Genomic DNA, 21861 nt, shown 5'->3' with positions numbered 1-21861 from the left:
GCCCCGAGGGGATCCATGTGGGGAGCTCTGCGGGCAGCTCTGACAGGATCCATGTGGTGAGCCCTGCGGGGAGCCCCGAGGGGTTTCCATGGGGGCTCGGCGCGGGGTTCCCGGTGCCCGCCCGCTGCCGCCCCCGACCCGCGCTCCCCCGCGGGGCCTCGGCGGGGCGGCGCCGCCCGTTACCTGAGGGCCGCGGGCGCGCGGCGGGGCGGGGCGCGGGCGGGGGCGGGGCGCGGGGCGGGGCGGGGCGGGGCGGCGGCCAATGGGGGCGGGCGGCGGCGCCCGGCGCGAGCCGCTCTTAAGGCGGCGCGGGCGGCTGACAGCGGCAGAGGGTGGTGGGGGCTCGACGGCGCGGCCATGGCCGCCCTCAACGGCGCCGTGGAGAACGGGCAGCCTGACAGGAAGGTGCCGCTGCCCCGGCCCCTGCGGAGCCTGGAGGTTAAGTACACCAAGGTGAGCCGGCGAGGGGAGGCGGGCAGCGGGCTTCATTGCCGGTGCGTGGTGGAGTTGGACTGGTGGTGAAGAATTACTTTTTTTAATATAATTTTTTCTCCCTCACTGTCGTTTTCCTTATTTTTTCTTTTATTCCTCCTGTGGCCCTAGACAGTAGGCTTATGGGGGAGTAAGGGTGTTTGAGTGACTAGAGTGAGCAGACAAGTGTGGCATTCCTAGGTGAGCTGCAGTTGCCTCAAACCCTAAAGCCCAAAAACCCAACTTTTTTTTTTTAGAAAAAAGAAAAAAAAAAAAATTGTGGTGCTGCCTCAGGTGCCCATGGGCACCTCTCCCTGGCTGTGTGGCGGGCCCTGGTGCTGGTCAGCGGCAGGCCTGCTGTGTGAGGGCTGTGGTGCCACGCTGGCCTGTCCCCTCCCGGTCACCCTGACGGCCATCTTCCCCGGCACAGTGCTCACAAACCCACCCAGCAAATGCTTTTAGCATCATGTTAGCGCTCAGCGAAATCGGATTTGGACGGGGTGAGCCCGGGCAGAGGTGAGAAGGGGTTTATCCATGAGGAAGCCGCTTGCCTGGGTTGCGCTCTGCTGTCCTTGACCTGGCGTGAAGCTCCTCTGCGGTGGGATGGGGCCCTCCTGGCAGGGGGTCAGTTCCAGGGGGTGAGTTTGGGTCCTGGTGAATGCAGGGAGCATGGAGGGGGGCCAGCGTCCTGCAGGACTGGGCCTTGTCAAAGGGGTTTGTGATGGGACTGGGGCCACTCTGCAGATCCTGAAGAGGAGTGGTGTTCACGTACATCTTGTTGGTGGCTTGCCATGCCAACAGAGCTCCTCCATGGCCTCCCAGTGGGACAAAGAGTCGGGCAGCAAGCCCACACCAACCCGTATCTCTCTGCTCTCCATCAATCTTCCCTTTAAATGACCTCTAAACTCTCACTCCTGACCTCTTGGATTTAACCAAAGGCTCCTGAGGTTGATAACCTTGTCCCTTGGAGGTGAGGCTGGCATTGGTGTGGAGCTGAGCACCGCTGCAGAAATCCATGCTCCCTAACACAGCCGTAGCTCCTCAATAGCCGAGTTGCTTTTTGTTCCACAACAGCCTAACCCGCTGTCTTGCACAGTGGGGAAAATATCCTGGCTGGTTATGCTGCTAGGCAGCCTTGACTGCCATAATTTGAACTATGTAGCTGGAGGGGCTGAATGAGTGTATTAATTACAGTTACATTTCTGTATTAGGTATTTTAAAAAAAAAAAAGCAGAACTTGAAGTTCTTTCTCTTGCAGTGAGAAGGAGTAAACAGCAATAGCTTTATCCAGTGAGGTGTTGATTTGAATTATGCATCCAAAGTACTGAACCAGATTAGCAATTAGTGGCCATCGCTGGACTAGATTAATTTTTAACATCCCGAATTTATCTATTTTTTCATTGTAAGATAAACTTGTCATTTAGCAGCAAATTGGATCTGCAGCTGCTGATTGCAGAATGGCATAATGCTGCACGAACAGTTCTCTTTCCTGCATCCAAAATGGACACAGCCATTAAAGTTCTTCTTAAATATCCAAATGTTCTGTTTTTTGTTATTTTTATTGTTGTGAACACTTTTAAATACTCCTTTGGGATCTGATCCTGCAGCCATGTATGTTTTAAAGCACACGTTTTCTTATTCTCCAGAGTTTTGCCAGAGACTCTGTGCACTAAAGGTATCAAGGTAGTCTCTTAAAGTGGAAACCAATGTTAATTAAAAGTGTGAATTTGACATTTGATCTGATGTTCCCAGTATATCTGAGAAAATAATGAGCCACAGTCAGTTTTCATAAAACTGCGAGGGGTTTTCTACAAGCTCTGAGTTTCACCAGATGTTTACAGCTGACGGCACACTTTCCTCTGCTTAGCGGAGATTTTTATTTTCGGTTCTACCAGTTACAGGGCTGGGGGAGAAGAAAAACTTTCAACAAAGGTCTTACTTATAGAGCAGCTTAATGCTTGTCATGGATGTGTGATGGAAGTGATCTGTCCGCAATCCCATGTCCCAGATCCTGGGTATGAAGCATGAACGGCTGATAACGCTGTTCTGTTTGATTTCAAGTCCTGGCACCAAAGACTCGGGCTATGTGGTGTGATTCCCAGAACGATGCCAGCATATATGTTACATTTAAAACAGCCTGATCCTGTCACTGTCGTGTTTTACTGTTTCTTATAGGAACATCGCTTTCCCATCCCAACCCTTTCACATTGAATTAATGTTGAATGCAGAGGAAAAACAGTATCCTTCCCCAGTCCTTAGTTTGTGAGCATATACCTGATGCTGTAATTTTACAGTTCCTGTTGTATCTCCCACATTTATAATATGACTTTCTTCATTAGTGAAACAAAGGAAAACTGAAGTTTAAAATGTGCAAATTAAAATGCAGCACTCTGATAATAGAGGTAGTTTGGGAGCATTAGTGTCTAGTTAGTTAATATTTCTAACATTGTATCTTTTCTTGTGACTTCACTTGACAACTTCTTTGCCAAATTTTCTTTCTTCTGTGCCTGAAACAGGTGGGTCCAAAAGTGCAGCTTCTATGCCAGTTACATCTCAGATGCTTTTTGCAGAAATAGTCAGGAGAAACTCCTTTCAGGAAAAAAGCTGCCCAAGGAAAGAAAACTATGACCCAAAGCAGTGGGAATTCCGAATGTAAGGGATGCAACATTAATCTCCTGGTGGTGTGTAGAGACTCATAAATAAGATTGCAAACGTGGATGACTTCCAAGTAAAAGTACTAGCTTACAGCCGCTAACAGGCTACTAATAAAGATTACTTCATCTAATCTTGCTTAAAGTATATTTATAAAATATAACACTGCCAAGTTAGATCACAGTGTGGATAAGATGCATGCTGAATCAATTAATTGTATATAGGTATTCATGTTCTGTTTACAGTGAGTAACAACACTCTAGTATTTAATGCATTTTCAGTTACGCAACACTGGGACTGTTTGTTCTTGCTCTGGAAATGCAATATTTTGAAACACTTAAATCTTGTCACAGACGACTCCAAGTGACGTGGGAGGCTTGATCTAGCCTGTGACAAGGCATGGTGGGGTAGAACTGAGCCAGTACTTACCCTCCTCCAGACACTGCTGGGGGGGGGGCAAGTTGTGGAAATAGCCCAGGGAAGTAGGGCAGGATACAAACAACCAAGGAATATTGTATGCTGGCATTTCATTTGTAGCGTGTAACAAGGGGCTCCTTTTGCCTGAACCATACGAGTTTCTCTTGGTGTCTGCTTCTGTTCCCATGGAGATGTATTTCAAAAACTATTTCTCATTGCCAGATTATGGTGTTATAATGTGTGGGCCCCATCCTCTGTCTTCCTCTTGCTCAAGACTAACTGGGTGCATGAAGGCTTTTTTGCCTGTTCTCTGGCTCAGGTTCTGGTTTGGATAAATGCTGTCTATATCGCAAACAGTCTCCCCAGTTGAACACGCTTGACTCTGCCATCAATGGAAATTGAAGAGCCTTGGGACCTTTAAGGAGTACTTGTGGTTTTTTGCATTGTCTACATCTGTTTTTTTTCCTTTCTCCTCCCCATCCCACTCCCCTTGCTCTCTCTTCAGATATTTATTAACAATGAATGGCATGAGTCTACAAGTGGAAAGAAGTTCCCCACCTACAACCCTTCAACGCTAGAGAAAATTTGTGACGTTGAAGAAGGAGACAAGGTACGTGTTGTGGAAAGGCAGTACAAAAGACAGTTTCCAAGGGAATCCCTTTTGTAGGGGAGCGCGCAGGGGAAAAGCTGGCTTTTAACAATAACGTACATGTGGCCAGACTGTGAACTGGAGGTCTGGGACACTAGATGTGCTGCTCAAGAATTACATGGGGTGGGTGCAATCAGTCCTGTTCAACTCGGCAGAGTCACTTTTCCTGCTAGGAACTGCTGGCCGAACACTGTCAGAGGAATGACATTCAGCATCATTCTTGTGTTACCGGCTGGAAGGAAGCAGCCAGGCTGAGGAAATAGCGGGGATGGTGTATGCACATCCCTGACAGAACTTGGGCCTTGTGTTGGGAGTGGTTTATACACAAGCTGCATGGCAGCCTGTTGGAGACACTGAACTGAAACTCTCCCTTCTTTAAACACAACCAACAAATAACCTGAGTGCTTGGGGGAATATAAGCTCAGTCATGCGAACACTGCCCACTTTCTGCTAGAGATGTGGTGCTGTTTTTGCAACTGGTATCATGGGTTCTGGCTTCCTGTGCAAACGTGGCAACTCTCAGTTAAAACCAAACCAGTATCTCAAGAACTTTAGTAGTCCCTGGCCCTGGTGTGCTGTAGAGTAGCCTGGGACATAACTGCTTGGGTTTGGTAAGAGTCTGAGGTGAGGAACAATCAAATATGACACTTTTTGTCCAAAACAGCTCATCACACATGGGCCAACTGGCCTGACCTATGGGAAAGAGCTGGATCAAGAGCTGGGTTTTTTTTGCGGTATGTCATGGGAAGGTGATTCACAACTTCTCTGCTGTACCAGGGCTTTGGCTGCTCGTTGCTGGTGGCAGTAAGTGACGGGCAGTGTGGGCATTTTTGCCTGTACTGTTGTAGCTTTTTCTTGGTATCTAAGCTTGTCCAGCACTTGTGAGGCCCAATGCCTCGTTTCCAGCTAGGTGGTTGCCTTGGGGTTCCTTTCCTTGCAGGAGTGATGCTAGTTGAGCAGGGGCAATGTGTTTTCTGCTATTATACTGCGTGGAGTATAAAGCCTCACCCTTCTGGAGATGGGAGTAAACTTGCTTGGCAATACAAGTTTCCAGCCTGCATGCAAATAGGGTGCAAGGTAGCCGTTCTTTTTGGATGGCACTAAAGCAGCCTCTCAGACCTATTGCCACGGGGGATCTGTGCATCTATGGGGCAATTACAGATTGAGGCACTACCAAATGTTGTAATTCCTTGATGCTAACTGGGTAGGACACAACTGTGTTTAATTGCAGTGGCATGTAAACAGTAGAGTTGGAGCTAACTCTGATGCAACTGTATTTTGCTAGGCAGAAACCATGACATTACTATTGTTCCCAGAGCTAAGTGTATCCTCAAGCAGTTACAGAGCATTACATGAGTATTTCAAGCCTGCTTCTTAATGAGTTGGTTAAAGAAAATCGTTATGCAGATCTAAAAGGCCACTCTTGTAGTTTGCCTCCTTGAGACTTGTGCCTGCCTGAGTTCAAGGATAGCTTCTAGCTTGCAGGAGAGTCACTGTAAACCTGTTCTTGGGGCCAGTCAGTGGAGCCCTCTGCCCGTGGATACTCAGCATAGGCATCTGATTCCTTGGTGCATAGAATAATTGCAGGCAAGAATGTAAGTTAGCTGCACCTGGGGTGCCAAAAGCCTCTTCCATCCCATTTACATCACACAGATTTTTTTTTTTAGTTTTATTTTTTGCTCTAAGTAGGCTTTTGTGAGGGACCGAGTGGGATTAGACCTGGATCTGGATTAGCTAGAAGGCAAAGTCAGGGGTGAGAAGCATCCCAAACTCGCTGTTTAGTTACTGGTGACACTTGACCATGTCCCACTGTCCTCAGGGCAAACTGAGTCCCGTGAGACTTCCTTTGCCCTGCACTAGGTCTGTAACTCTGGTCTGAGTTGTGTTTGGTGGTGCTTTCCAGTGTCTTGTCCCCATGTGCCACCATACCTGTTTGTGCTGGTCAGTACCACTGCAGGGGTGGCAGTTCCTGGTGCTGGCTCTGGCTTCAGCTGTGCTGTGCTGGGGGGGCTCTGCCTTCACAGCAGCCTGGGAGCAGGACTCCACTTCCCTAGCCCTAAACAGAAACCTGCCCCTCCCTGGCCGTGCAGAGTGTGTTTTACTTAGCCTGCACATGAGGGGTGGGAATTTGGCAGCCAGTATCTCAGCAATGACAACTTAGTCTGGTGCTGAAACTTGGCCAATGCTTTATGAGGCTAGGAGCAAAGGTTTTGTTGTTTGTTCTTTATTTACAGAATTGCCCTTGATGGGATAGTTGAGGGATAAAGGGAAGTCTTGTGTGGAAAAAGAAGCATTGAAAATAAAATGGCAAATGCTTCCACTGGATGCTTGGAGGCTTTTTGCCTCCCACATAACAGTTTAGCGTCCAAGTGTTTGCCAGGTTGATAATGGAGAAGGAATAACTTTCTATTCACTGCCCCCAGTGAATAGAGCCCCAGAACTTCCACCCTATCTTGGTGTTACCATGTGAAGACAAAAATACTTGTGCCATTGTCATATCGGTTGTGGTGTCAATAACATTGAAGACAGGCTTTTTTTCTTCTAGCAGCTTGCTAACATCCATCAAGGGCAGCGGGAAAGGAGGCTGCACTCAAAGGAGTGCCCAGCTCAGGTGGCTGCCACAGAGCGTGGGCAGCAGGTCCACAGCTGTGACTGTCAAGCAGACTCGATGCTGTGGAACATCTGTCATCATCACTTCTAAGCAGTTCACTCTCCCATGTAGATCTCTGAAGGGTTGTAAGAGGGTTTTGTTCACAGGCATCCACCCCCACCTCAGATTGCAGCAATGGGCTGAGGTAAGAGACTGCAGGAATATTATTCCCTACAGCAGACTTGCAATGTCCTCGATAATGTTTTTGGACATTTCAGGCTGTTAAGATGCTGTTTGTAGGTATTTTGAACCTTGGTTCAAAAGTTACAGCAATGCAATGCGTAGACTGTTTGCAGAGGACTTGAAGTGGAGTAGGTGAGCTCTAAACCTCTTCTAATTGAGAAACTGTGGTATGCTCGTTCCCTGTGGCAGAAAAGTACGTTTCCGAAGATGTGCACAATGGAGGCTTTTTGAAGAAGTTAGTAACTGAATTGAAGAAAGACGGTCTCCACTGGGTGAGCTCCATCCCTGGCATGTCTCCTGACTGGCCAAACAGAAGCAGTGCTCTGTACACTAAGCCTGAAGCAGAGCAAGGCTGCTTTTTGCAGGTGTTTTCCCTACTCACAGCCAGTGGGGTGATGGTCTCCAGTGTTCCCTGCAGCCTGCTGCTGAGACAGGAGAGAGGAAAAAGGGGCAGGATAGAAATGGAGCAGCTATGAGCAGGACTTGATGTAGAGGAGGAAGGTGGAGGAGGTAGCTTAGAACAAAGAACTGTGTGAGTTTGTTCAGGGGAAAATGGTATGCGGTTGTGTAACTGGGGGTTGGATCATAATGCAAACATCCAGGGTGGGTATGAAGGTTTGCAGGCATTTCCCAGTGCTGCAATGCTTGACTTTGCAATCTTAATATTCTCTTAGTGGAGCTTTTTATGTAATAGTCAATAAATCTGTGTAGATCAGAACAGAGCACAAGGATGCACAGACCTCCTCCTCCTCCTTGTGGTTTTGTATACCACAGTGTGTCCCTGGCACCTTGACAGTTATGAGTCTTTGTCACGCATTGTGCCTACCTATTGCAACATGCCTGCAATGAACATGCCATTCAGAGTCCCCTAATGCCTAGTCATAACAGGATGGATTAAGAATGGCATTTCAGCCTTCCTGAAGAATTTCCTTGTTTTTGCTGGTCTCTCAGGCCTGTTAAGGCTGTGGTGCTACACCTGAGGGTGTTCTGGGAAAGCCTTTTTTTGCTTGCGTGATAGTGACTGCAGTCTCCAAGCCGCTATGTATACCCAGCATGTCTGAGAAAAGAGACAAGAATGAAGACAACTAGTATTTGCAGGAGCTGCAGCAGGGCTCAGCTGCTCCCATGTTTAGAGGGTGGGAAGAGCTGGGCATGCACTGAAGTCCTCTGCTCACACAGCCATCTCACCCCTGTTCCTGTGAGTGCCAGGGTGGTGGGAACTCCCTCAATACCAAGGGCATGCTGTGTTGTGGCCTGTGGCACTGCAGACTCAATGCTCTGCATGTCAGTGCTCCCAGACTGGTCACAGAAGCTAATTAATTGCTGCTCAGGGAAGACTTGTTTAAACCTGACACACTTCTCATGTTTCTTTGTCTGCTCTGTCACATAAAATATTGCCTTCTTTCAGCCTGAGTCTTCATTCCAGCAGGCAGGATGAGGAGTACATAAGTGTGCAGCAGCTGGTGGTGCCTTCTGGCTTTTGTGATGTGCCAGTTTGAATCCAGATCAACTCAACTGAAACAAACCATTCTGAAGGCCCGTTCTGCCTGTGGGTGATGGGCCCCGGGCAGGACATGCCTGCCCGCACACAGTGGCTGCTTGCTACCTCTGCCTCGCAGGCACCCTCGCTTCACCAGAGCCATTCTTAACCCCTTGTAACAGCACAAGCTTCCTTCAAAGGTTTTCCCATCAGTGCTCTTCCAAAAGGGTGGGGTTCTTTTCCTGGCAGTATGGGTCAGACTGTTTTAAAGCTGTGTAATCCTGTAAAGAAAAGGAGCCAAATTTAGTGTAAGGTGCCATTTCACTGGGTTACGACTTGCTATTTTCTCCATGAACTTTTGCTGTAAGAAGGCAACATGTCTCCCCATAACACTTCTTGGTTGAGCACTGAACACTTTCCCCATGTGGGAAGAAGGGCCAGACCTCATTGGATCGGTGCAGAGGCTTACTTTGTAAGTCACACAAGACTTGAGATAAGGCATAAATGAGAGCAACTGGGGAAGTGCTATGAGGAATGATCAAGGCCTGAAACCCTCCCTTCTTTCCCACCCCCTTGAGCCACATATTGCAGTGAGATGCAAGCTCTACATCAGCTCAAGTGAGGCATGGGCTGTGCCAGACATTACGTAGAGCAGGATTTTGTCCAGAGCTAGGGCAACATACGCTTTATGTATGCTTGGGGTACAGTCTTGGCCTCGTGGATGTTGATGGCAGTGTTCCCATTGACTTTATTGGGTCAGGAGGTTGCCCTTGGCTTCACTTTTTTTAATCAATATATGTGGGGAGAAGGGAGGCATCCAGGGCGTACTGTGACCAGAGCAAATGCATGAAGCTTCTCTGGGGGTGGTGGTGTGGGAAGAGAGGGAATTTGCTGCCCACCTGAGTAGTAACTTGGGTAAACAGGGTTAGATTTGGTCCAGAGCGCAGTAAAGCAGTTGGGAAATGCCTTTGTCAACAAACCCTTTCCCATCTGGTAGAAATGTTCTGGAATTGTGATCTAGGATCTAATGGAGCTCTTTTAGTGTACCAGCTGTTACTGGCATGGGTTCCAGTGGGACTGAGTGGTGGGATCTGAGTTGTGATTGTTCCCCTGAATGAAACCATGATCTTTCTCATGGGGGACTTTCCTTCCCACACTTGTTCAGAGGAGGATGATTCATGCAGGCCAATGGCCTGTCATGCTTGGGGAAGCTGTAATGAGAACAGAATTGGGATCTTGTTTCTCCATCCTCCCTAAGTGTCACTTACATCCTGTATCGGCAGGAACATGGTTCTGGATTATTGTATAAACAAACCAGTTGCATAAAATTACCCTTGAAAGACCCTATTGGTACTCTGACCCCAAGGTTGTTTATCAGCCCAGGCCAAACTCAACATTTATTGCAGGCTTGGGTCCGAATCCAGGAGTAAAAATGGAAATGGAAGTCAGACAACTTGGTTTTAGCCACCACAGCATCATCTAGGAAGCAGCCTGCTGGGGTTTCTATGCCGTTGTCCAGCTCCTTCCTTTAACCTAAGGTTTTCTTGTGTCTGTGGCTGCTCTAGCCTGATGTGGATAATGCGGTGGAAGCAGCGAAGGCAGCGTTTCAGAGGGGGGCTCCGTGGAGACAGATGGATGCCCTAAGCAGAGGACGACTCCTGCACAAGCTGGCTGATCTTCTCGAGCGAGACAGAGTCATCCTGGCAGTAAGTACTGTGATCAGTGAGCAGCAATAAACCAGCAACTGTTGGCTGATAACTCAGCTCCATCCCTCTGATTTTGCTGCATTCCTATCTACCTAATATTTTTCTTTTCTCTCCCTTTACGAGGGCCGGAAGAGTCCATGCAGGAGTCATGGCTTATCTTCTTCTTTCTGCAGGATGATTTTAGGGGTCTCAGAAGGCAGCTGTTAGTTCTTCTATATCGTTGACTTCTTGCCCAAAACTTTAGCTGGTTGTTGAAGTGATTACAGATATTAATACTTACATTTTCAAAGTAATAAACAGTCTTCCTTAGTTTAACAGTCATCAATGTTCATAGCTGTCTCCCAGCTTGTATCTTAAAAAAAGCAAACAAAAACCCCAAACCAACCAACGAACAAACCCAAAACAAACAAACAAACAAAAGCTTCATACCACCACAACTGACACAGTCCTTCCTTATTAGAAAAATGCAAGGCCAGTTTGACTTCTCTGCAAATTGCTTCCCCTAAAATGGGGGGCTGGAAAGAGAATCTTTCTCTTGCTGGATGTCATCCAAAGTTTAAAATGTGTGTAAGTGGGAACTGTTTCTTTCCCTACTGAATGTACTGGCTCAGGGAAAATCTCTTTATAGCTGTGAAGTTGTGTTAACTTGGACTCCTGCACTGAAGAACTATTGCTAATGGTTCACCATCCTGGCCTGAAGGAGTCCTTCTGGTGCAGAACAAGGGGAGTAGGACCTGAGCTAAAATGTGCTGCAGTTGGTAGAAGCCTTTAGACTCTATGGACCTTGGGCATCTTTCCAAATCGCACCCACAGATCCTAGCATATCTCAGCTTAGAGCTGCTGTCAGTCCATACCTAAGATCTTGGACCCTGAGCACTCACCAGCTCAATGCTGCACTTTGGCTCTGCTTATCTTCAGGGGATGGCGTTTATGACATTTAGTGCTGTTAGATGTGTAAGTTCCTGAGCTGGTGTCCCACTGAGGTCAGTAGGGTTTAACGTACATGGGATGTGCTTAGGAGCCTGTATTTGTATGACTATTTTGAGCTGGGTCTCTTTTCCCAACACAGTGTCTTTTAACCACATGACAGCTTCCAGTTTCAGCAGGACAAACCCAAAAAATCCAGGCAGTTCTGGACAGCAAATAAAAGGGCAAAAAAATGTGTGTGTGTGAATACACCCTGTTCATTTTCTGCTCACTTTTTGATGTGACTGCGGAGAACCCTCCTTTTTCCATAACCAGGACACTCATTTCAAGCTTTCTACTGTCCTTCTGATCTGGGGGGGGGCTTGTTTGGCGTTGTTATTTTCACTGCAGAAAACCAGCCATAGCTGCCTTGGCTGCATGCTAAGTAATGACTTGTAAAAATCAGTCATTTCAGCAGACATTCAGAGTGGATAACAATCCTAGTCATTCCAAGGGGAATGTCTGTTTGAGTGCTGTTTGGACCCTAATGTCTGTGGAAGATGACAGGGTATGACTTCATATGTAAACAAAGATGTTTCAATCTACCAAGGGATAGCACTTGCTTTATGGATGTGCTGGCCATTTGCACCAATATCCCATTTAATGACCTGAGTAGAGAACAAAGCATTCACTGAGCTAATGTCCAGAACATTGAGAAGGACGCAGGCCGAGACTGGACTTCATTTAGAGCTGCTCAGCATCAGTGCAGCTTTAGTGAAGCAACTTCTCCCTTGCCTTAGTCTCAGCACAGATCTGAGCCCAAAGGTTATGTTACCAGAACTCTGTAAAAAATGTGTTTTCTATCATCATGTGGACAAAAGAGGCTTTTTAGAGGTTGGTTTTAGGGCTATAAAGCAAAAAAAATAGATTTCCAAATAAAAGGAAAGTGGGTCTGACTGACTTCAGTGACACCATCTGGAATCCAGAACATCTGCGTCGGAGGTCAGTTACGGTGAAGTCATGACGCTCACATCATTTCTGACCAGTGCCCCAGACCGCAGCCCTGTATCCCACCCACAGCCACCTTCTGGGGGCTTTTGGAAGATGTGCTTTCATTACCATCACTGAACAAAGCAACTTGTGTACACATCAGGGTTATAGGGTCTAGTCTCCCTTTTACCTTACTTGTATTAATAAGCTCGTTCCTTAAATATAAGGTGGGTAAGGAAACACCAGGTCTTCAGCACAAGGCAAAATAAAATTGAGAAGGAGTTTCTCTAAAACCTTTTTTTAAGAAAAAACAACATTGACTTGTCTGACTGTGCACGCAATTTGTTTTTTTCAGACTCTGGAAACAATGGACACAGGAAAACCTTTTCTGCAGGCTTATTTCATTGACCTGGAAGGTTGTATAAAAACACTCCGATATTATGCTGGATGGGCTGATAAAATTCAGGGCAGAACTATCCCAGTGGGTAAGTTTCTTCAGACCCAGTTTCAGATCTGGAATGAGATCAGGGAGGGAGGCCTGCTGGGAGGGAGATGCATGGAAAGGGTGGCTTCTGAAAACCTGCAAAAATAGCCTTGCATTTGAGATCGCTTCCAAAAACTGTAATTAGAAATGTTTGTGTTTTCTGTCAGATCTTCCTAATGAAACTAAGTTTTTGGCAAGAATGAATTTGCAAGGAAAATGTCCTTCCTGCTTTCTCTTTGAAAGAGTAATAGCAGTATTTTAAGATGAATGGTATTGCTTCCAGAGTTTCATCTTTTTGTGATTTCTTACCAGAAGTGCAATTCCTGCTACGCTGCATATGATTCCTGTACAAAATCGGTTTAAAAACTCTCCCCCTCAGGGAAACAAGTGCTTTGCTTCTTTCAGTGAGACACAACCTGAATGAAATTTGTGCTTGCTCTTCAGTGTGGTGGGGAATTATCCTCCACCTTAGCCTCAACACAGGGAGATTGCAGAAAGAATTGAACCCCTGGTTTTAAAAGGCTCCACTGCAAATGTGAGCAGTGTTTGGCTTTTGAGCTAATACAAGACCTATTCTCAAACAGATCTTCATCTGCCTGGGGCGTCCCAGAGGCATAAGTTAAGATGGACAAATATAGGGTTCTTTGTCTAATATGGTTTCAGTTGTGTCCCCAATCTCTTAGTGTGCAGTTGTCTTGAAACTCTTTCTATAGAAGCAAGGGTTTTGACTCTTTGCCTGCCTTTATTCTTTTGTCTTGCAGATGAAAATTTTGTCTGTTTCACCAGGCACGAACCGATGGGTGTCTGTGGAGCTATAACTCCAGTAAGTAGCAGTGATGGTGCCCTGCATCTCCCGTAGAACTGGAAGAAGTACATGTGCACTCCCCATCTTACACTGCAGCCATTTGCTTCCTAGTTAAGTACAGCTGTTCGGCAGGGAACTCCCATCTCAGCTGCCTGATGCAGTTTCTTGGTTTACCCCCATGCCAATTGCTCTTGGCAACACAAAGTCCTCTGCACTGGAAGGGTGGGTCTCCTAATCAGATGCTCTGTTCCTTTCTAAGGCTGATACCAGTCACCAGAGACCAGTCAGAGCTCTCTGACTCTTGCGCTGCTGGGACAACCATCTTGTCATTACATGTGCTAGCTGTTTGCTGCCTAGTGCTGATGCATAGTTTTGAGTTTTAAATCATATCCATTATTAATAACCCCTGGCTGTTCTCTGAGCTTTCTGTGATTAAATCTCACTGAATAGAGTTTTCTTTTCCTTGAAGTCTCATTCTCTGCTGAGGGGACAGTGTGGCTAGTTCTTGGAATACCTCCAGTTTTAGTGTGCGTTGCTTGCTCTGTTTAAACAGACAGCCAGGAAGACTTTACAGCTACATGGGAGACATAGTTTGTTCCTGTCTGGTTGTAAAATGCTTTGAACATGGTATCCTACAAGCCATGAGGCAAATGGTGATGTGCCAAGATTCTCTGTTTGGATACATGGATCGATAAGAGTCCATGGAAGATTTTGACCTTTGGGATAAGGTTATAGAAGAGACTGAAAGAAATGCATGCGGGGTATTGGATTTGCTGGACCCTGGGAATACCAGGTCTGAACCAGTTCCCAAAGCTATCTGGGGCAATTTTGCTTTTTTCCTTCAGCAGGACTGAGCTTATATCCCCGGTGATAAGATGGTACGGTCTATTTAGCAATGTCAGGGTGAGGCAAAGCGAGAGATGGTCGGTACTAGTTAGCAGACGTTTGACTTGATGACGTCTGCACAGCTTTTCTGGCTGAACAAGCAATGTGACTGCTTGTGAGCAACTAGAATTTCTGACTTAAGATCAAAACATCAGGTTCCTCACGCTGATCACCAATTAAAAGGTATCTCCTGGTCACACTTCAGCCACCTTTGGCACTCAACAATGCTTTTGGAAACTCTGCCTTTAAAAGCCTACACGTAGGATGCTTTGGAGGGCCACTGTAAGGGGACATAGTGGGACTTCTAATATTTCAGGTTGACCCCACATCAGCAATAAATACAACAGAAAGTACAGAACCAAATTTGACTCAAGTTCAACACTGTGTTTGTGAAAAGGATGATTGGGGTCAACAAAACCACATCTGTCTTCAGTTTACTTAGAACAAATCCCCTTCAATTTTTTTTCCAGTTTGATCTCTAACACCAACAGTCTGAGTTTGTATATTCCTACTTGATTTAAAGAGATTCTGTCACTGTTCTGCTTACGTCTTCTTAGACCAATTAACAGTCCTCCCTTTTTTCTGTGGCTTGACTGTATCTAAATCAACGTTCTTAGCAAGGGAAGTTCTTAGAAAGTGCAGCATATGACTGAGCTTTATCCCAAGGTGATGTCATGAGGCAGCCCTGGAGTCCTTTACTGTTACTGTCACCAGCCATTCTGCAATGGAAAGCTCCTAATGGAGTTAAGTCATGCTCTGAAAGTGTAGAAAAGTAGTGTAGGTGTGGATGGCTCAGACTGCAAAGTCAGGACTTCAAGAAGGCTTAGGAGAAAAAAACAAATGGGCAAATCATGGGATGTGGCCATGGGAGAAGATCACTGGAACAAAACAGGTCTGGGAAACAGGGAGAGGCGAGTTGAAGAACAGCACATTAGACTGAACTCTGCTTTGTCTCAGAGCTGCTGGGTTAGAACAGAACTCATCTCTTAAAAGCTACACTGCTAATTTATTTGTAAGTGTGAATTTGTGGATTCCTAACATATTTGGCTTCTTTGTTGATAGCTGAAGGCCCTTGGCTTGAGTCTTGACAAGAAGTCCCTTTACTGTTGGCCTGCTTCCATCATCCCTAAAGCAGCATTAATTATTTTTAATGAAGAAATCCTTTCTGCTGCCAAATGACCTTTCTGAGATTCAGTGTGAGCTAGATTTTCCACTTCTTGCTTAGGCTCCAAGATCTACAAATACACATGACCATGAAAGAGATTAGCACAGAGGAAACTGATGTGGACTGGTTCCTAATTCCACATAAGTAAACTAATTGGAAAGGAGCATTTTACAATTTGAAGGCAGTATAAGACCTCCCCTGGATTTCCATGACTGAACAACTCACTGCAGTTTCCTAGTTATAAACCTGGAATTGAATGATATTGTATAACTCCTAACTACTCAGCCAATACCTAACGCAGAAAAATTAGGTTTTTTCAATGAACAGTTGCACCCTGTAATTCCCCCACATAAGGACGCTGTACAAAAGTGATGCTTCAGGACACTGCCTCCAACACAATTTCTGTGAAGAGCCAAAATCCTATACAAAGTCTGATGAAACTCCTGTAAAGAATGAGGTCACATCATGCAGAGTTTTGTCCAACTTACAGCATTAGCTTGAGGACTGCCAACAATATTTGGGATCTCAGGGGGAAATCAAGGAAGTTATGCTCCGTAGTCCAAGCAAACGCAGTATTGTAAGCAGCCACTTTTCTTTTTGGCCATCCTCCCAGTTGCTTCTTTCTCTCTGAGCTGTATGGAGGTGGAGAAAATGCTGCATGGAAATGAGCAGGTGACTGTGCTGGGCTGATCTAACCAGTCTTGTGTTCTTGCAGTGGAACTTCCCGTTGCTAATGCTCGTTTGGAAGATGGCACCAGCGCTGTGCTGTGGAAACACTTTAGTTATTAAGCCAGCTGAACAAACGCCTCTCACGTCGCTGTACATTGGCTCGCTGATCAAGGAGGTAAGGAAATCTGAACATCCCATCTAGGTACTGTTCTTTTAAGGTCATAAGCAAGACTGTATTTTGAATTGGCTGTGTAGGGTTTTAGGTTTTAAAGAAGTTAAAGGCTCACAGAGGAAAGACAAGCTCTGTCTTCAGTCTTTTCTTACAAAGGCCTTCATGACTGGCAGTGGCTAGCTGGGAGGTAGCAAAGATGGCAAAACCTGTAGGTTTTTCTTTCTCAGGAAGCTGCAGAGAGGAAAAAATGGTGTTTTAATTCTTCTGCCTTGTCTTTCCCTCTCCCAAATGAGGGAAATAGGACAGCTCAGTTTTATTAGACAATGGGACAAAAAAAGAGTGTGATTAGACAGCGGTGTTGAGTTTGTACCATTTTTTAAGAGGGATAATTCAACCAAGACAGAGTGCCAGGGGAAACAATTCTTCATAATTTCTGCAGTTCGTAGAACAATTTAGTTATGTCTGGCCTTTAAAGCCAACTCGATACTGATATAAAGGGAAGATTATAGGTTGGGATTTCAAAATGTTGGTTTAGGACTTCTCAGGTAGGATCTTGGATGCCCTCGGATCTGTTAATCATACAGAGGTGATGGGAGGTGCACAGTACCTTCCAGGACTGGTCAATACGTCAGCTTCCTATATGTACGTGTGTGTCTAATTGTGAGGAAGACTAAAAGGGTTGTAGATACGCTTTTGCCTCTCAGCTGGAAAAGTCTGTTTGTTAGGCTCAGTCTAAAGATAATGATTATTTTGTCTGTTCTTGGCTTAGCCTGGGAGAAAATAGAAGGATACCTTAATAATTGACATTTAGGGCTCCTCCGTCAGGAAAGGCAGTGCAAAAATGCCAGCAGTTAAATATCTCCTGCAGTTAGTTGACTTAATAAGATTACACAAGATGAGTGAGCATAGGATGCATTTTTCATGACTTCTAGTTAGCCCTGCCACGCCACTGCTTTTTTCACTCTGACATACAGGTCACCAAACACAGGCATAGCATTCCTCCAAAAAAGCCATTCAATTCTGATGAAATTAATTTTTTTTTTAGCTGAAATTCTAAGCTGCCTGTTTCTCACAGTTGCCCTTCAAGGCAGAAGTGTAATTAGAGCAGAATAATTTTATTTGAAGATGCTACTTTCTCCACCCAAAATTAGCTAAATTCTTTGCAGTTTTTCAAAAGAATAAGTGAAACTACTTTTTTTTTTTTTTTTTTTTCATCTTTAAAAGGAGGCAGAAGATGTTAACACACAAGCAAAGCTATGTGTTAGGTTCAATGAAATAATTTTGGGCCAACCAAAATATTTTGGCTTTCATTTTTGCTGAAAAACAGAAAAAACTTTTTGGCTCAGGGTGACCTGAACCAATTTTTTGCTTCCTCGTGGCTTTGCTGCTGACTCCAAACACCATTACTTGCACAGTTTGACATGCAGTATTTTCTTGAAAACTCATTATCCAAGATGCAAACTCTATTAAACTCACTTTTATCATTGTCACATCCATAGAAGAAATCAGACTGCCCTTCTGATTTATGGGGGAAAAAAAAAAGAAGAAAAAAAAGTTTATGAATATAATTTTTTGCAAGGTAGTACATGAGGAATTACGTCCATTTTTTCTGTATTAGGAAGGCGCAACTGCATTTATTGAGATTTTACATTAAAAAGCCACAAGAAATGAAGTGAGCGCTTAATATCCTGCAATTCCATTGTTACAAAATGCAGGGAAAACAACCTTGTGCAATCAGTAGTAGGGGAGGGCTAGCCTAGAAGAGCATAATCCTTGAAACTCTTGTTTCAGGAAGTGAAAACAGACCAGTAAGTCCAGCACTTCTCCTCGCACTAGAATTTCACCTAAAGTTTTGCCATTTGTCTCTTTTGGCAAAATTACTAGTTGGCTAATCTAGGTTGTAAATGCGGTGGAAACTGGCATAAGTCTGTTACCATCTGCTCTTGTATTCCTGTTTTATTAGCCCCATCATCTAGTGAGGTTTTACTGACTTCTTAATCCCTCTGGCCCCTGAAGAACCACAAATGTCAACCTTTGTTCAAAACAAACTTTCATTCAGTTACCCCTTGGCTCCAGCTGCACAGCAGTAGCTGGGGGCCAAGTTTGGCCAAAAGACTCACACTCTTTTGACTTGAAACTGGGACTCCTCCAAGAATTCTTACTGAAACTTGGCATTTCCTAAGCATGGCTGTTACTTTCACCCACGTCTACTCCAGCTGGTAGCATGTAGCCATGTTACTGGAAAGTCTGGAAAACAGGGATGTAACTGGTATGGGCTCCTTGTCTGAATCTTGCAATTTTTAATTGCAAGTAATATAGTGCAACTAATTCAAGCTTCCTGAGAACTGAACTGCAGCTCTCAGGAGTGCAGATCAGCTCCAGAGTGCTCAAAATCTCTCTTTACAGAGCTGTATTTAACCTCTGTTTTAGGTGGGTTTCCCTCCAGGCGTGGTGAACATTGTGCCAGGCTACGGTCCCACAGCTGGAGCTGCTATATCTACCCATCACAGCATTGATAAAATTGCTTTTACTGGATCAACAAAGGTAGGTGATGGATTTCTCATAAAACACCTGCTGTCCTCTTTGCATTCCCTTCTAAAACTGCCATCCACATAAGACTGGACCAATGAAATGTCGATGATTTCTGTATTGCCAACACCATTTTCTATCACATTCTATGTGACAGAGTTTCTCAGAAATGTTTGGGATTTGTCTAATTCAGGTCCTTGAGCTTGTGGTAATCCCACAAGCTGGCTTTTGCCAGACTGCCACATTTCTGTAAGAACTGTAAGTAGTAGATGCTCTGACATAAGGTAAGACAGTCTAGAGGAGAGGCTGGCAGTGACTTAACATCATGTCATTGACCTGATGGAGCTTCTGGGCAAGTTTGCCTGCCAGTGCTGCCCTGCAAGCGTGTGCAGCTGGAAAACATGTCAGTCAGAGCCCTGAACAATTCTTCCTCGGCTTTAGTTACCTCTGAGGAACTAGGACTTAAATAAAAACATGGCCCTGTGCCTGAGGCTTCCTCTGCTGGTGTGGATGGGATTAACATTTGAGCTTCTTTTGAGACCGGCACGGTAAAGCACCTTCTATTCAGTTTTTTCCCTGTAAACAGCTACAGCTGCCTTGCTTAGGAGAGGGGTGGAAGCGAGACCGCTGCACTGTCAGACACCTACAGCCATCCTCTTCTGTACCTGCAATGGGGAAAAGGAGCGCATGGCTTGGCCCAGTCCGCGGAATTGAACACAGCTGTGGCATGCAAACACATTTGTCTCCAGTAATCACTGCTGCAATTTCTTAAACAAAAGCTTGCTTAGAAATGTGAATGTTTTTCCACTCACTGCTCTAGATTTTTCTTGCAATATATATGCACCCTCTGAAGAGGGGCAGTGTCCAAAGAATGTGAATGCTGACACCAGTGGGTGCAGTTGAGGCAAATACAGTCTCTTCTCTTTTATTTCCTTCAGTAACACTATTCTTGCTGAGCATTTGCTGAATTCATCCATTCTTATGTCTATCTTGACAATTGCAGAGTGTAATCTAATTGCATAATGATGACAAATTACCTTGAATGGTGTTCTTGGTCGGTAAAGGTAACTCACTAACCACTCAAAAGCTGCTGCATTTAACAACAGTACCATCTAGTGGCTTTGTGTACGTGCTAACTGCTTCGCTTATTCCATGGGGGAAGGTGTGTTAAGCCTCTGTTTCTGTATAGGGATCATGGGAACAAACATGAAGGCAATAAAGTAAAAGTTCACAATGAGCTTTTACTCTCTTGATAGTTGGTGTAATCTAGGAGTTTACCCAGATACATGCTTCTCTCCAAATCCTAGATCAGAAACTTTTAGCCCAGATTAGATGCTGGCTGTGAGAAAACAATAGAGCTTATAGGCTCATCCAGCCCACATGGGTCTGTTTGGGTTTTTAATGAAAAAGGAGTATCCAGTGGATTAGGGGCAGAAGGAAAATCTCAGGTGCTGGAGCCTGTGGGCAAAAAACTCCTATATACACAGTGCTTGTCTTCCTAATCCATGGGTGTGCAGGAAACACCGAGGGAGACAGATTCTTTGCTAATGCATGTGTAATTAGAAGTGTTTTCTTCCCCCTCCACCCATCTGTGAGTTCAGCTGCATCTCTGCGGTATTTGCAGCATAATGCTACTGTTTCTGAGCCAGGAGGTGAAGCTAATTCAAAATACATTTTGACTTAGTTTTTAAGCCCCAGCTTGGGCTCAGTGCCAGCCTGGAAATACTGATCTTAAACTCCATGAGAATTTTCCCATCTAGATTTCTTGCTTTCTCTTAGTTTATTAACTTACTCCTCTTTGGCCAGCTAGCTTGTAGTCATGCTTCTTGCGAAGCTATGTATCTGCAGCAGGATGCACCACTTATTTCTACTGTCTCTCAGACTAGGCTGCTGAGTGACTAGAGATGATGTGCACTGTGCTAGGTTCAGGAGTCTTGCTCGGGTTACAAAGGCAAACCATGAGAAATGCAGACCTATAGCTGCCAGCCAGCTGCTCCGTGCTTTCCTTGCTCACAGCTCCAGTCCAGGGCAACAATATTTTTAGGCAGAAATGAAGTTGTGATTGCCATGTGCAAAGGTAAAATACAAGAAAACCAGTTACAAAATGAGAGAATTCAAATATAAGGTCACACTTCAAAAAATAACCTGCCTTAATAACTGAAGCTCCCAAATAGTTTTAACGCATACTGTTTCTAACAAAATTAGATTACTAAATGATTCTGATGCTTGATTTATGCTATTCTTCTGAGGAATTCCATTTTTAAAAGCAGAAATTTCTGTTTTGGTGTTAGCAGTATAAAAAAGAAGTAGCATAGTCAGTCAGGATTTGGGGAAAACATTTGATATGAAACAATATTTCTGTGAGGGGAAAAAAACCTTAGTTTGACATTACTTAGATTAAATTCTGGAAGCAGAGTAAATACTTCCCTTCAGGAGAGGGTGGCCAGATAAATGCCAACAGATGGTCCGAGCGGGTTCCTGGGCAGAAAGTGCCACAGCAGAGCTAGATGGAGTTTGTCTGTTGACATCCTCAGGTATTGCCTTGGAAGGAGCCTGTCTCAGCTACTCTTGTATGTGGAACAGCTCAGCCTAAACTGTCAGAAGGAAGTAGTTTTCTTCTAAATGTCAAAATCTCTACATGGCTTTCTGGTATGGGAGTGGTAGCAGATAGGAACAGTGAGTTCTTATCATTGCCTTGGCAAGAAGTTGAATTCCCTATTTTTAAAAGTAAAACACATAAACCTTGGAGCCCCATTGATCGCCAGTGTTGCTCACTAGCTTGCTCTGGGTGGGAAATGCCTTGTTCCGCAGCTCTGGGTAGCAGATAACTTCAGGATAGAGTTCCTGTAGCTCTCTCACATAGCGCACCCTTTCAGATCTGCCTAAAACAAACATTAATTCTGGTTTTGACCCAACACATCGCAGCAGTAGGAAACTCAAATCATTTAAGAATGTTATCCCTGACTTCTACCTGCTTCAGACACCCACCAGACTCTTCTACACGTGTTAGCATAACACTTGACACGCCAAGTTAAGACTCTCAGGGGA

At 45.1% G+C, this 21861-nt stretch overlaps 1 protein-coding gene across 2 annotated transcripts in view; it reads left to right on the top strand.

Moving 5' to 3' along the window:
- Positions 1 to 357: 357 nt before the first annotated feature.
- Positions 358 to 21861, top strand: part of ALDH1A3 (aldehyde dehydrogenase 1 family member A3) — a 33718-nt gene continuing 12214 nt past the window's right edge. The window contains exons 1-7 of one of the 2 annotated variants that reach the window (XM_075713729.1): positions 358 to 453; positions 4046 to 4150; positions 10068 to 10208; positions 12460 to 12589; positions 13350 to 13411; positions 16159 to 16287; positions 18715 to 18828. In XM_075713729.1, coding sequence (XP_075569844.1) covers positions 358 to 453; positions 4046 to 4150; positions 10068 to 10208; positions 12460 to 12589; positions 13350 to 13411; positions 16159 to 16287; positions 18715 to 18828 — 777 coding nt within the window. The remainder of the gene's footprint in view (positions 454 to 4045; positions 4151 to 10067; positions 10209 to 12459; positions 12590 to 13349; positions 13412 to 16158; positions 16288 to 18714; positions 18829 to 21861) is intronic. The other variant, XM_075713730.1, reaches the window with a different exon arrangement.

Source organism: Pelecanus crispus, chromosome 7, assembly GCF_030463565.1.
Source record: "Pelecanus crispus isolate bPelCri1 chromosome 7, bPelCri1.pri, whole genome shotgun sequence".
Lineage (NCBI taxonomy): Eukaryota > Metazoa > Chordata > Aves > Pelecaniformes > Pelecanidae > Pelecanus > Pelecanus crispus.
This window is presented reverse-complemented; position numbering and strand designations above follow the sequence as displayed.